Below are 12,848 nucleotides of genomic sequence, written 5' to 3' on the forward strand. Positions count from 1 at the left end.
ACAAACCATCCAATCCGTTTTCGACGCTTGTCTTAGTAATTATATTACCCTTTTTTATTCGACTTTTAATCGAGCTGCACCAACCTTAACACCTAAACTATTAGTACTCTGGTCATTACTACTTATTCCTAACTCTCGACAATTATGGGAGTTCATTTTTCTATTATTATAAGATTATCCTAGCCACCAATTCTCTATCTTTATTCCTTTTATACATATGACATATCCCTCATATCAAACAGTAGATAATTTATTTCCGCTATCCTTATACAATTTCATATATCCCCCCTTACCTAGTTACCTTGCTTTATTTTTTATCCCGTAAATGTATTTTCACTTCTTCTCTTCCTCCAAACGTGAGCTAGTTTTGATATTAACTCATAGGTAGAGAATCTACATTATATCAATAATATTAATTAACCATGTACTAAAAATAACAATAATATTAATTAACCATGTACTTGGTACAATGAAGGATATAAGATAATTAAGGTTCATGCATGAGGCCATTAATATGATAAGTTAATTAATTAGTTTGAAACGATTCTCAAATTGCTATTCCTTCACTACTATATATCTTTATTCTCGATTCCTCTCTCATTAAATCATTATTATATTGAAATGTGTTAGGAACAACACAAGTAAGGGATCAAGTCCTTCAAAAAAAAAAAAAAACCCTACTAGTAGATTCCTTCTCCTAGAGATGTTGAATTGCTAAAATCAATTTATCTAATGCCATTATTCACACCACCAAAAGTAACAAAATAAATATCAAGATAAAAAGATCAAAAGGAACAAAAAGTGGGCCCACGGCCCCCACCTACTAAACGTCCAAATCCAAAGCAAAGATCACTAACCCCATCATCATTATTTTCTTAATCACAAACAAACAAAACCACTCACTACTACTAATCTACTATTCACCAAACATTACTTAATTTTTCATTCCCTTCCGTCCCTCAAAGATTATCCTAATTATAGTCGATTTTTTATATTAACGCGTCCATAAAAATTTGATAAGGCTTAAAGAATAATTCGTTATCAAATTAATGGTAAACTTAAAAAGAGGCAAATTAATTAGAAAATCAAGGCGAGAGTGAGAGATAATGACTTGTCAATTAAGAATTTTTTTTTTTACGGATTTTGTAAAAACACTCTTTAAGTGAAGGGGGCATTAGATTAAAAAAATTGTACGGCCTACCATAATGTAACGGCTACATCCAAACATGCAGGAAAGAGGAGAGAGAAAACTATAAACACCGGCCAAAATGAATCTGATTCCACCACGTGTCACCATCTCAAAACCTCAAGTTAAAGTCACCCCACTCACACGTGACTGTTAATGCACCTCCGTCTCACTCGCCAACTTCTTCTTCACTCACACTCTCTCTCTCTTCGTTCTCTCTCTACAAAAATAAAAATAAAAGCGAAGACTTTGACTTCTTCCTAATTTTATGGTCTTAATGACAAATTTTACAAATAAAAGGACAAAAAATGTGATTATTTTTATTGCGGAATTCAAATTTAAGTGAAATTTGAGGAAATTTCAATTGAATTTAGTTTAATTTCCAATAATACCCCTTATGTTGTTTCTTTTATCCCATCTCACTCTATAAATACTTACCTTCCCCTAACCTAACATTTCCCAGTTTTTTCACAAATTTCAAGAAAATTCTTAGAGAGAGAAAGGAGAGAGAGAGTGGAATTTTGTTTTGTTTTTGGTGTTGCTAGGTTTTTTTGCAGGTTCTTCATTTGGGTTTTTCTTAATTCAACTAACAAGTAAGTGTTTTTTATTTTTTAATTATTAAATTAATTTATTTTTGTTTTTGATCTTAATTACTGAACTGGGTTTGTGATTTTCTTTTTACCAATTTGTGGGGTTTTTGTTTAAAATATCTCATGACATTAAAGTTCACATTTTATAATTATTTATTCATTTATGTATTTATCTGAATTAGTGAAATTGGTTCGTGATTTTATTTTTACCCATTTTTTGGATTTTGTGAAAAATTATTACATTATTGGATTAAGTTTACATTTTTATTTTTTGGTAAACTAATTGTGATATAATCATATAATTAGTATTTGGTTGTTTTTAATTATTTTAGCTACCTAGATAGTTACTGATTGGTTAATTTCTGCTTTATATTATAGTTTTATTTCTAGATCTACTGTTTATTATAGTTTAATTACATCTTTTAGGCCAATTTCTAAAATAAAAAATAATGTAATTTGATAGATGGTTCATTAAGATGATTATATAGGTTAATTATATATTCCGTACATGGTTTTTGTGGATGCGAGTTAGATTAGTTGGTTAAGTTATGGTCCTTAGGGGTGCTACCGTGCTCTGTGCTAGTAAGACCTAGGACCGATCTATCAAATCTCGTCTCCATCACTGCTGGTTGTCGCTCTCAATCTACCAACTTCTATTTGGTTATTAATAAAATTATAGTATGGAGTGATTTTAGAATGGTCACCCTAGTATCAGAACATACTTTCTCTACCTGACAATAGCGCTTATGAATGACCCACAACTCCACAAGATATCAACATGGTTTGATACTTGTAATTCGAGATTTGCCTAGTGACAATGAGGAATCATGGTCAGATTTAGCGAGTAATAGGCCGGAATTATTAGAATTAGAATGATCTTGAGTTAAGTATGGGTATGTTGCACATTTTTGTTAGATAGTAGTATTAGGTTCTTAGGACAATTCTTTGAAATCATATATATTTTTAGTAGAAGTTGTATGGGTTTAGGTTAAGGCCCTCTTCGTCGTTTCATTGACATTGCTCCTTTGGGGTTCCACAGACTTTCAATGGAGGCACACACAGCAGCAATGATGACTGGCTCCTCAAATGTTATATATATGTCGACTATTCTGGGTCAGGATGGACCAAACCCAGGACACAAGTGTGATTGGAAATGTCAAAACGAGCATGTCTGTGGAAATATGTACCGATGCAGACTTACTGGGCAGACTCATATCTGTGACAAAAATTGTAACCAGCGAATTCTATATGGTAATCACAACTCACTGTGCAGAGTCAGTGGACAGGTTTTCCCACTTACACCTACAGAGCAGCAAGCAGCTAGAGGTGTCCGCAGGAAGTTTGAACCTGAGGCTTGTCCTTCTGAGAGCTGTTCTTTCAAGCGTCGTCGGGATTCAAACTTACATCCTTCACCTTTCGAGAGATCCTTTTCTGCTGTCAGCCCAATCTGCAGTCAAATTGGAGATGGCATGGACTTGAACTAGATAACTCAATAAGCTTAATGCGCCTTTTTTCTAACTTTTTTTTCCTAGTTCATTTAACTTTTACATTATGGTGAACTATGTGAGAATCTTAATTGCGGAACCCTGTGCGCCCCTTATGTGTGGCAGAAGAATTGTTATTTCTAAATTTAGTGGTTATGTAGAAAACTATAAGACTTCATCTACTTTGGTGCTCCTATGTTGTCAATTTGTCGTATTCCATGTTTGCTCCAAATTTAATTAGCTATAATATGATTAGTATCTCTCTGATATCTGGTGTATCTTGTTGCAGCTTTTGCTATGATCCAGACTTTTCTTTTTATCTCTTGCCTACTTGGTTGGGAATGTCTCAGAAATCTTTGTTTGTAACGATTGTTATAATGCTATTGCTTGCAGCTTGTAGACACTTCCTTCTGTTTTTAGTTGTAAGTTGTAACTGGACTGAGCAGTTTCCATTTCTTGATCCCTGCTTCCCTCCCTGCCCCAACCCCAAACCAAAAATTAAAAGCAAAGAATTGGGGAACAAAGGGAGAAGGAGCAACATAGATACATCCGACTTCCATTATAATTTGTTGTTTGTGGATTTGACATGTGTGCTCTTTTTTGGTGTTATTTTGCAGGTTACAAACTTTTTCTAGTCAGGGAGTTATAATCTGCTTATGTGTACTACATGATTTCTTGAGTATAATTTCTATACAAGGAAGTTACTAATAAATTTTCCTTCATTGCCTTTCCAGGAATGCAGAAATATGGCTATATGTGGGGTTTCATGAAGGTGTCTTAAATCAACTGGACGATCTGCAAGTGTCAGCTGATGGGCTATTAAATCTCTGCTTTGAGAATTGAATCAACAAGATGAATTTTTTGGAAGACATCTTGTGGTATTCATATCTGTCCTGGTATAGGTCTTGAGAGGATCTATGCTTCTCATCTATTGAATATCATGACATAATTCTCCAGTGCTTCCGGAAGTTGATTGCTGATTTCAGATAAGGTTACAGTATCAGCCTTTGTTTTTTATTTGGCTCATCACTTCCCATCCATTTGAGATTCATGTACTCTTGCCCTACTACCAACCAGTAGTTTGAATGCTGCAAGAGTTGCTTCTTTGCAGCTTCGAATCCCTAATCCCTGCAGTTTTTTCTTGTAGGCAGTTGTATTCTCTGAAGGCACGATGAACAAGTAGTTGACATGCTTCAATTTGCAATCTTTTTCACAGAACTACTGTCTTTGAACTTCCTGAAGTCCTGTACAGCCAGTACAGGAAAGAGTTATATTCTCTGAAGGCTTGAATATGTTGGATGAAGAGAGCAGTCCTTCAGTATTTCTGATAAGTTTTAGCAAGATGTATAAAAAGTTTAGTTTGTAAGAGATGCCAAAGCTTTTTTTTTTTTTTTTTTCTTTTTCCGGGTGAGTTTAGGGTATGAGCATTGTGTATTAATAATTGATATAATGTAATTAGTGATAATCGAATCTTGTATGACATAAAGAATTGTTTTCAATACAGTTCTTGCCACCAGAATTTCAGGCAGATGAAAAAACTGTGGTATGTTGCTACTTGACTCAGAGTTTTTGCTTGTTTCCTAAGGTTGAATGAAGTCTACAAAATTTATGGACTTTAAAAAAATGTGCATTGCTTGCATAAATCTGTTTCGAAGTAGAGCTTTTCAGGGGAAGTGTTGCGCCTAACTCATGGACAGGCCATGTTGTTGCTACCATGCCCATCGACCCACTCAATGCACCCTAAGGTGTGGGAGATGAACCACGACACCATGAAAACGGAAGCATTTCATTTCTAGCAGTACTATTTGGGGTAGTACCCCCACCTTTTCACACTATGCAAGAGATACATACATCTTCACTTAGGGCAACCTAAGGTCAAAGGATACTTTTCCGAATCTACTTAGAATAATACAAGTAATCAAAATATCTCATTGGAATTATTTGGTGTATGTTCAAAGCAAAATATTCATTCTTTGCAGCAAAGTAAACTTCAAGTACCTTTTATATGATGAACTTCATTTATATCAAAATCCTATGTTTAAGATTCTTTCCCAAAAATAAAATTGGACTACACGTAATTTGTCACACAAGCAAAGTCAACTTATCAACCCTTCTCTCCCAATTTATCTATTTATTTTAATCCTTATTTGTTAAAATAATTGAAAGAAAGGAATTTCTTTTTGTTGAGGCTATATAAGAAAAATACAAAAATACATACATGATACATAGATAAATATATAAATAAATAATTCTAAACTTTAAAACTTAATATTGCGGCTAATACATGAAGTAAAGTAACGTAGACCTTAGTATTTCCATTGTCGGATTTTTCAAATCCAAATTCCTCTATAATTCATTAAACCCTCAAGACCACCATAGCTTAGAATAGACCCTCCCTCTCTTAATTCCTCCCCTTTTCTAGTGCACAAAACAGAACAACTCTTATAATGCTAAAAAAGCTATTGTTTGAGCTCACAAATTTCAACTTGTATCTCTTTTTATTGCTCTTTCCTTGCACAGTTTCTTGCACATTCACAATAACCAATAACTGCCCATTTACAATATGGCCCGGGACATTATCTGGGTCGGGAACGCCCCCACTTTCATCCACCGGGTTTCAGCTAGATTCCGGAAGGACTGCGAGGCTTGAGACAATTCCAGGTTGGTCAGGCAGGATATGGGCTAGGACAGGCTGCAAGTTTGATCAGACGGGTGCAGGGAAGTGTCTTACAGGTGATTGTGGAGGGAAATTGCAATGTGGTGGGAGCGGGGCAACACCGCCTGCTTCACTGTTTGAGATCACATTAGGCCAAGGGAGTAACAAGGATTTCTATGATGTTAGTATGGTGGATGGTTATAATCTCCCTCTTGTTGCCTGGCCTACTGGGACTAATGGTGCTGCTTGCAACGCGACAGGATGTATTTCTGATCTTAACATGGGTAAATTTCAAGTTGCTTATCCTAAATGCTATGACAATCTCATATGACTTGTCATGCACATGATAAGGGGTGGCTGAGGGCAGAATCGATGTAGATGCCATGGTTTGATCCTAGCCAGTACGGGTTCAACCAAACCAATCTCGAGCCATATATACCAAAGTCAAGTAGAGAATAATTGAAGCTGCCAAGGATAACAGAGCCTTGATGCCTATCTTAGTATCTTTTTATGCTAACAGCTCCTATCATGGATATGACAAGTCGTATGATATAATGCATCATATAGCATTCGCTACTCTTTACTTGTTTCCAGGTGAGAATTATATAGATTAGCTGATGGTTTTCCATGAAATTTTTTCACAAACAGGCTGCCCGAAAGAGCTGCAAGTGATGGGTGAAGATGGAGCAGAGGGAGTGATCGCATGCAAAAGTGCCTGTGAGGCATTTGGACTAGCCCAATACTGCTGTAGCGGACAGTTTGCTAATCCGACAACATGTCAACCATCGTATTATTCACGAGTCTTCAAGAGAGCATGTCCGAGGGCGTATAGTTATGCCTTTGATGATGGCACAAGCACATTCACATGCAAGGCTAATAATTATGCCATACTGTTCTGCCCCAAATCTGCTGCTATGTAATGCCCATTTCTAACTGTCTTTATACCCTGAATCCTATGTATCACCATTAATGTTGTATTCTCTTTAATTGATCTTTCTTTTCTTCTGATCTGGCGCAGGACAAATAATCCAATTGGTGGCCCAGCTACATCACCGCCAAATGTTCCATATAATTCACCACCAAGTTCCACCAACAGTCCACCACCAATAGGTGGCACAGCTATGTCACCACCAAGCATCCCATATGAATCGCCACCAACATACAGTTCACAACCAAGTGGTGGCACGACTATGTCACCGCCAAGTATCTCATATACGCCACCTCCAAGTCTCACCAACAATCCAGCACCAATTGGCCAAGATACACCTCCAAGCTTCACTGGCAATTCACCATTCGAAAAGCACAGTTATGGGGCATCTGAGGGGGAAATGTCCTCCTCGTACACCACCCTACCAAATTATGTGCATATACTTTTGATCGTTAGTTTGCTGTTGTTGAGATAAAATGTTCCTTGAACAGGATCAACTTTCAGCACCCTAGGCGAAAGAAATTCAGAATTAACAAGCTCAGCTAGAGATATGAGGCAGAACAAGAGGTTGAAGGTGTTATACGTGGAAAAATGAGAGCACATAAGGAAATCTCTGAGAATACAGAAACAATGCAGAAGATGGAACCCAGTTCCTTTAAAACTCAAATGACACAAGGAAGATCAACTGTAAATTAAATTACCAGACAGTCCATAGACAGGTCTCAATTATTACTAACATCTTGCGCGTAGAAGATAGAAGAAATCTTCTATAATGTAATATGTATAAACGTTCTCTATCATTATGAAAATTGTTATCACATTCAATAAATAGAAACAAGGGAACACAGGATAAATATCCTATAACTTTGATCAAACTAATTGAAAATTGGACTATCTTGGTTTATCTTGGCAGCTACAAGAATATATCCTAACTGGTGTACAACCTATTAACAGTAAAACAAATCTCATAATTTACTTCTTACCCTTGCCTTTCTTTGGTGCCTGAGGTTTCCTTTTCTTCGGCTGTTTCCCTCCTACATCTTTCCCCTTCTTTTTAGTCGCAGCCTTCATGATATAGTAACCATGCATATACAAGGAAAAAGTTATTTCAAGGAAAATACTAGTATTATATTACATCATAACTACTGTGAATTGTTTAGTACATACCGGTTTTTTCTCTGCTTTTCCTTTAGCTTTTTTGTTAGGTTTCTCTTCACCCTCATTCTGATCACCTTTACTATCCTTGGTCATCTTATCAGTTTCATCATCTGAGTCAAAGTTGAACCCTTCCAGTGTTCCTACTCAGAAATTTTAGCATCAGATAAAGCCTCATAGCAACACAGGAGCTGCACGATGAATCTGAGTAGAATGAGGCTACAAAAGGACTTCAAAGGTTAAAAAACTAACCTTCAACCATAGTCTCAGCATCATAAACATTTGATTGAGGTTTAAGCTGAATAAAATCATTCATGATGGCCTCTATCTGCACAAGAGATACTAGAACAAATGAATTTTCATCACTACGTGATTCACACAATCTTATTATATCCCTCTTGATTAGATGAAAAATTCTAGATTAAACCTCTATAGGAGGCCAACCTAATTCATCATTGTGGATGAGAAGAGCACATTATTCACCTAATGTGGGACATAAAATTTTGGTGCCTTAACCGAAATGTAATGAGCAAAGTACAATTTCAGACACTTGATTTGGAGAAGAATATAGGACATCTTTGAATTAATGAAAAATGATAAATATGAAAAAAAAAAAAATAATGAGAAAATGTAAATGATAAAGGTGTAGGTATCATACAGACATACCTTGGCCTCAGACTGACCAATGCTAACCTGAAGAAAAATTACACAGATTAAGGTTCTTCTACATAAGGTATCGCTTTCACATAGCGAATGAAAAAATTTAGCCACAGCAAAAGGTAAAGACATTTAATGTCGAAAATATAGAAGGATATGGTAACGTACAACGTACCACACAGAAAGTCCTTGAAGGAACTATTACAGTCTTGTATATGGTTCCTGCATTACCATCAAAACAGAAAATTTTAACAAGGAATTGAGTAAACAGGAGGTATATGCATATCAGGAAAGATTAAAAACTTAATTCTATACATTGCATTCTGTGTCCTACAGTAGTACTGTGCGTCCCATCCTATATTAGTATATTGAATATGCCACCTCAACAGCATAGAAACTCTAATCTTAGGCTAATGACATTTGCTTCACTAAGATACTGACTTGGAAAAAATAAAAAGTGGCTGGACATAAGATAAGATGGCTAAAGGAATAGTCGAATAGAGGATCAACAATTACCACTGCATCAAAAGACAGAACATTGGCAACATTTATATTTATAAAAGAATGTCCCTAAAAGTTGTTAATAGCAGTTGAATTTATTTATTTATTTATTATTTTTTGTTTAACTTAAAGGGCAAGATTTGTACATTAGCTATCTATCGAAGGCTACGATTGCTCAATACACAAACCTTTTAAATCTAGAAACATTTCAGACTCTTTTGAAGGAGTCTCTGAAATAATTACTCGTCCAACAGCACCCATATCACCACTCAAATCAATTGATTCACCTTCACACTCAACAAGTGCCTGCAAAACCATATACTTCATATTACTACAAGAAATAATTATATTTCATATACTACCTCTGTTTTTTATTATATGCAACAAAATAATATTATTTGTGACGCATAAAATATTCATTTGTTGCAGATAAGGTGAAGTTATGAAACTCAAAAAATCATTTTGCTGAAAATATAGGATTAACTACAAGAAAGTAAGGAAGGGAGAGAAGGAAGAGTTGGAGGTGAAACAATTATCTTGAACAACATAGTTAAGTAAGATAACAAATTTGGGCTTAAAAAGGCCAAAAAAAAATTAAAAACATAAAAGTGCTTACCTTAGAGCGATGTACTTTATCAGGCAGTATCAAAGGCAAAGTAGAGGAGCTAGCCTACAATTAGCATAAAAAGGTGTATCAGCAAACCAAAGATTAGACACATGCAATATCAAGATATTAATGTCTCTCACTGCAGCTTCAGTTTGCTTCTCAAGTTTGTTTTCCTCTGCGATATCCATATTGCCAACTTCTCCTATCACACACATATACACAAAACATTATTACCAGAAAATGACTTATTTAAAATAAATTTAACAGAAGTACCTCTGGCTCTAAACAACCATGAAACTAAAACTTTGATTATTTACAAGCCATATTAAAAATTAAACTAATCTACCTTCCATTTTCACAGGCTCATGAGTTTTCTTCTCTGTCGGTTGAACATCTTCCTTTTTCATCTGTTTCTTTGTAGATTTTCCTATGACTGTACTTATGAGTGCAGTGTCGTCATCATCGTCATCATCCTCATCTATCTCTTTCTTTTCCCTCATAGTTGCATCTAAATTGGATTCAGAATCTGATGACAGATCACAAACTGAATGAATTGGTGCCTGTTAAATAATAACACACAAATTTGTATCAGAGGCAAGCAAATAAGCAAACTTCACAGAGCCTACCTGAAGATGAAGAAGCATAAGAGAGCCATTACTGCATCTCAATGCAAAGCAATAACAGGTGCACCCACATGACTCTCAAGTCTCAAGCCAGCAATAGATTATTGTCTTTTCAAGCTTAATCCGAGTGGATTTTAATTAGGGAGTATTATAAAACGGATAGAACTCATTGAAGGCTTAGCATGAAACTTACAGTTGCAGGAGTTTCTGCCGATTTATCAGATGTTTCTTCTCTCTTAACATTTTCATCATCTTCACTCCCTGTTTCATAAAAGGATCACATCAAGAACATACTACACTATAGAGAAATTATAAGGATTTTTTGTAGGAGAAGAATTCGTTGAATAGTAAACATCAGAAAACTATTGAGCATGGATATGTCAAGTTTCAGCCTAGAACTTCAAAGATTAGAACCAATCGCACTTTTATTTGTTCATATGAGATTGTTTCAAGACAATAGGTACTAGTGTTTTACAGACCTCTTTTTCCTGTTTTTATCCTTTTGGCAGTTGTTTCATCACCAGCTTTCAATCGTTTCTTAGTTGTCTTCTTGACAGGTGACTTCTTGTTAGATGACTTCTTTGTATGAGTCTTCGGGGAAATCTTGCAATTTTTTTCATCTTCTTCCCCATCTTCCTCTAATAAGTTTGATGTTCTATGCTTTATATCATTATCGTCTCTTGCAGGGCTTTTGTCACTAGAAGGCTCAGAATCAGATGACAAAGTTGTGATAGATTGAGTAGGAGCCTGTTCCACAAAATGGATTTTCAAAAACATAAGAACAAGCAACCAGACACTTCTCATAAAATAAATCAGAACAAAAACATTAAATAGATATATTTACAGCTTACTGCCCTAAAAGATCAGATAAAAAGGTCAAATTCTCTGCCAATTTGTGACAACTACAATGAATATTAAAGGTGCATTGCCGCATTGGTCATTTGGTCCTTAGACCTCCTGAATCTCGCATTCAATTAAAAACCTGATGTCTTACAGTAGCTTGATCAAATTTGTAGTCATAATATCAGAGAATTAAACCCCCAAATGTGCTCTATCCTGTTATTCAATCCAATACTACCACAAAAATATAAGAAGATCTAGAATTAATCCCATCACTAGTAGGTGTAGGTTTTGGTAAGGTCAGGATACAACATTTAAGCAATCTTACCCTAACAATCTGCACAGAAACCGAAACCGATAAACCTTTCGAACAAGCTCAAGATACATCCTTTTTCCGGCAAATTTGCCATAACATGACCAGCATCATACCAGCAACTCAACAAGCTACCCTTAACTAAGCTCACTTCAACCAGAAAAACAATCATTTAACAATTAACATCACTCCCTTCAACATCATTATCGTAACACATCTTGAACACTTCGACTATGTCACTGAACTACTTCAAACACCACTTCTCCAAAAATTAAACACTAGTACACACTGAAGACTGAACTGATACATGAACTCATTGCTACATTAAATCAACCATAAGATAAATTAATAATGAATATTACACAGTTCTTCAAATACCCTAATCCATCAACCTAAAATCTTAACATATTTCAAGAAAAAATTCAGCAACCCATAACTTAGAAACTGAATTTAAGCATCAGAAAATACCTGAAAAGAACGCAACCAATCAGGAGATGCCTCTCTAGAATCTCCCATCTTCAAGATTCGAAATTTCCAGCGTTTCTGCAACTAAGAAAAAACACTAAGATAGAAACGTTTCGAACAAAACTGATACTGTAGAAATGTAGAATTGGTGTAGTGATTGGATCCAAGTAGCAAGTATTGGGAAAATCGAACTAGAGGGTTTTACCAGATTATAACTAGAGGGACTATGAAATCAAAATTGTGCGAATATTTTCAGTGATTAAAATTAGGGTTTTAGAATTGGAAGAAAAAGGGGGATAATGGTTGTTCAAAGTGGTGGAGGGCGGCGACTGGCGGGAGGACGGTTTAGACAAATTAATTGGAGGGAAATTATTGTTTATTTTTTTGTTTACAGACGTGTATGATTTTTATTTTTTACTTACCATAAATAAATAATTATAACTTCTGACTTATCTTGTCAAAAAAAAAAAAAAAAACTTCAACTTATCTTAAAAAAAAAGATATTAGAAGGGTGTTAAAAAAAAATTAGAAGGTTTTTTTTTTAAAAAAATAAAAAATTATTATATTATTGTTACTTGTACAGTATAGCTTCTATATGGAGTAGTAAATTTGTGTGTATATGGAGTAGTAAATTTGTGTGTGTTAGTGAATTATATGGAGTAGTAAGTTTTACTTTACTCTGTTGAAATTTGCTCTATCTAGAAGCTCAAAAGAACTGTGATTCTGTGAAGAAACATATCAAACTACGAGTAGTAGGAAATTTTGTTAAAGAAGAATGTTCACCAAAAACCTAAATACTCCATAACCTCTAAACATAAATTTAAAACTTTTAAAAATACACAT

General features: G+C 35.0%; 3 protein-coding genes across 7 annotated transcripts; 2 read left to right on the plus strand and 1 right to left on the minus strand.

Moving 5' to 3' along the window:
* Positions 1 to 1,621: 1,621 nt before the first annotated feature.
* LOC110692950 lies at positions 1,622 to 4,814 on the plus strand. 2 transcript variants are annotated; one of them, XR_002505543.1, is made up of 3 exons: positions 1,622 to 1,779; positions 2,816 to 4,251; positions 4,408 to 4,814. XR_002505543.1 is itself a non-coding variant. In XM_021870037.1 (2 exons), the coding sequence occupies exon 2, from the start codon at positions 2,823 to 2,825 to the stop codon at positions 3,258 to 3,260; it is 438 nt and encodes a 145-aa protein (XP_021725729.1). In that variant the 5' UTR covers positions 1,622 to 1,779; positions 2,816 to 2,822; the 3' UTR covers positions 3,261 to 4,814. The 2 variants fall into 2 exon arrangements, 1 of the variants encoding a protein (XP_021725729.1); XM_021870037.1 differs by having other exon boundaries at positions 2,816 to 4,814.
* A 675-nt stretch (positions 4,815 to 5,489) lies between these two features.
* On the plus strand, positions 5,490 to 7,347 carry LOC110692952 (pathogenesis-related protein 5-like). Its single transcript, XM_021870043.1, has 3 exons — positions 5,490 to 6,200; positions 6,565 to 6,832; positions 6,935 to 7,347. The coding sequence occupies exons 1-3, from the start codon at positions 5,708 to 5,710 to the stop codon at positions 7,317 to 7,319; spliced, it is 1,146 nt and encodes a 381-aa protein (XP_021725735.1). The 5' UTR covers positions 5,490 to 5,707; the 3' UTR covers positions 7,320 to 7,347.
* LOC110692951 (DNA-binding protein BIN4-like) lies at positions 7,264 to 12,432 on the minus strand. Of its 4 annotated transcripts, none has more exons than XM_021870042.1 (13): positions 12,009 to 12,432; positions 10,867 to 11,134; positions 10,581 to 10,648; positions 10,111 to 10,324; positions 9,905 to 9,966; positions 9,774 to 9,827; positions 9,346 to 9,463; positions 8,832 to 8,878; positions 8,666 to 8,692; positions 8,252 to 8,327; positions 8,012 to 8,142; positions 7,828 to 7,909; positions 7,264 to 7,352 (listed from the first exon to the last, which is right to left on the minus strand). In XM_021870042.1, the coding sequence occupies exons 1-13, from the start codon at positions 12,054 to 12,056 to the stop codon at positions 7,345 to 7,347; spliced, it is 1,203 nt and encodes a 400-aa protein (XP_021725734.1). In that variant the 5' UTR covers positions 12,057 to 12,432; the 3' UTR covers positions 7,264 to 7,344. The 4 variants fall into 4 exon arrangements, with proteins under 4 accessions (XP_021725734.1, XP_021725733.1, XP_021725731.1 ...); XM_021870041.1 differs by lacking the exon at positions 7,264 to 7,352 and having other exon boundaries at positions 7,625 to 7,909; positions 12,009 to 12,083; positions 12,211 to 12,432; XM_021870039.1 differs by lacking the exon at positions 7,264 to 7,352 and having other exon boundaries at positions 7,625 to 7,909; positions 12,009 to 12,089; positions 12,211 to 12,431.
* Between the last annotated feature and the right edge of the window lie 416 nt (positions 12,433 to 12,848).

The sequence above is a fragment of the Chenopodium quinoa genome, unplaced genomic scaffold (genome assembly GCF_001683475.1).
Source record: "Chenopodium quinoa cultivar QQ74 unplaced genomic scaffold, ASM168347v1, whole genome shotgun sequence".
Taxonomy (NCBI): domain Eukaryota; kingdom Viridiplantae; phylum Streptophyta; class Magnoliopsida; order Caryophyllales; family Amaranthaceae; genus Chenopodium; species Chenopodium quinoa.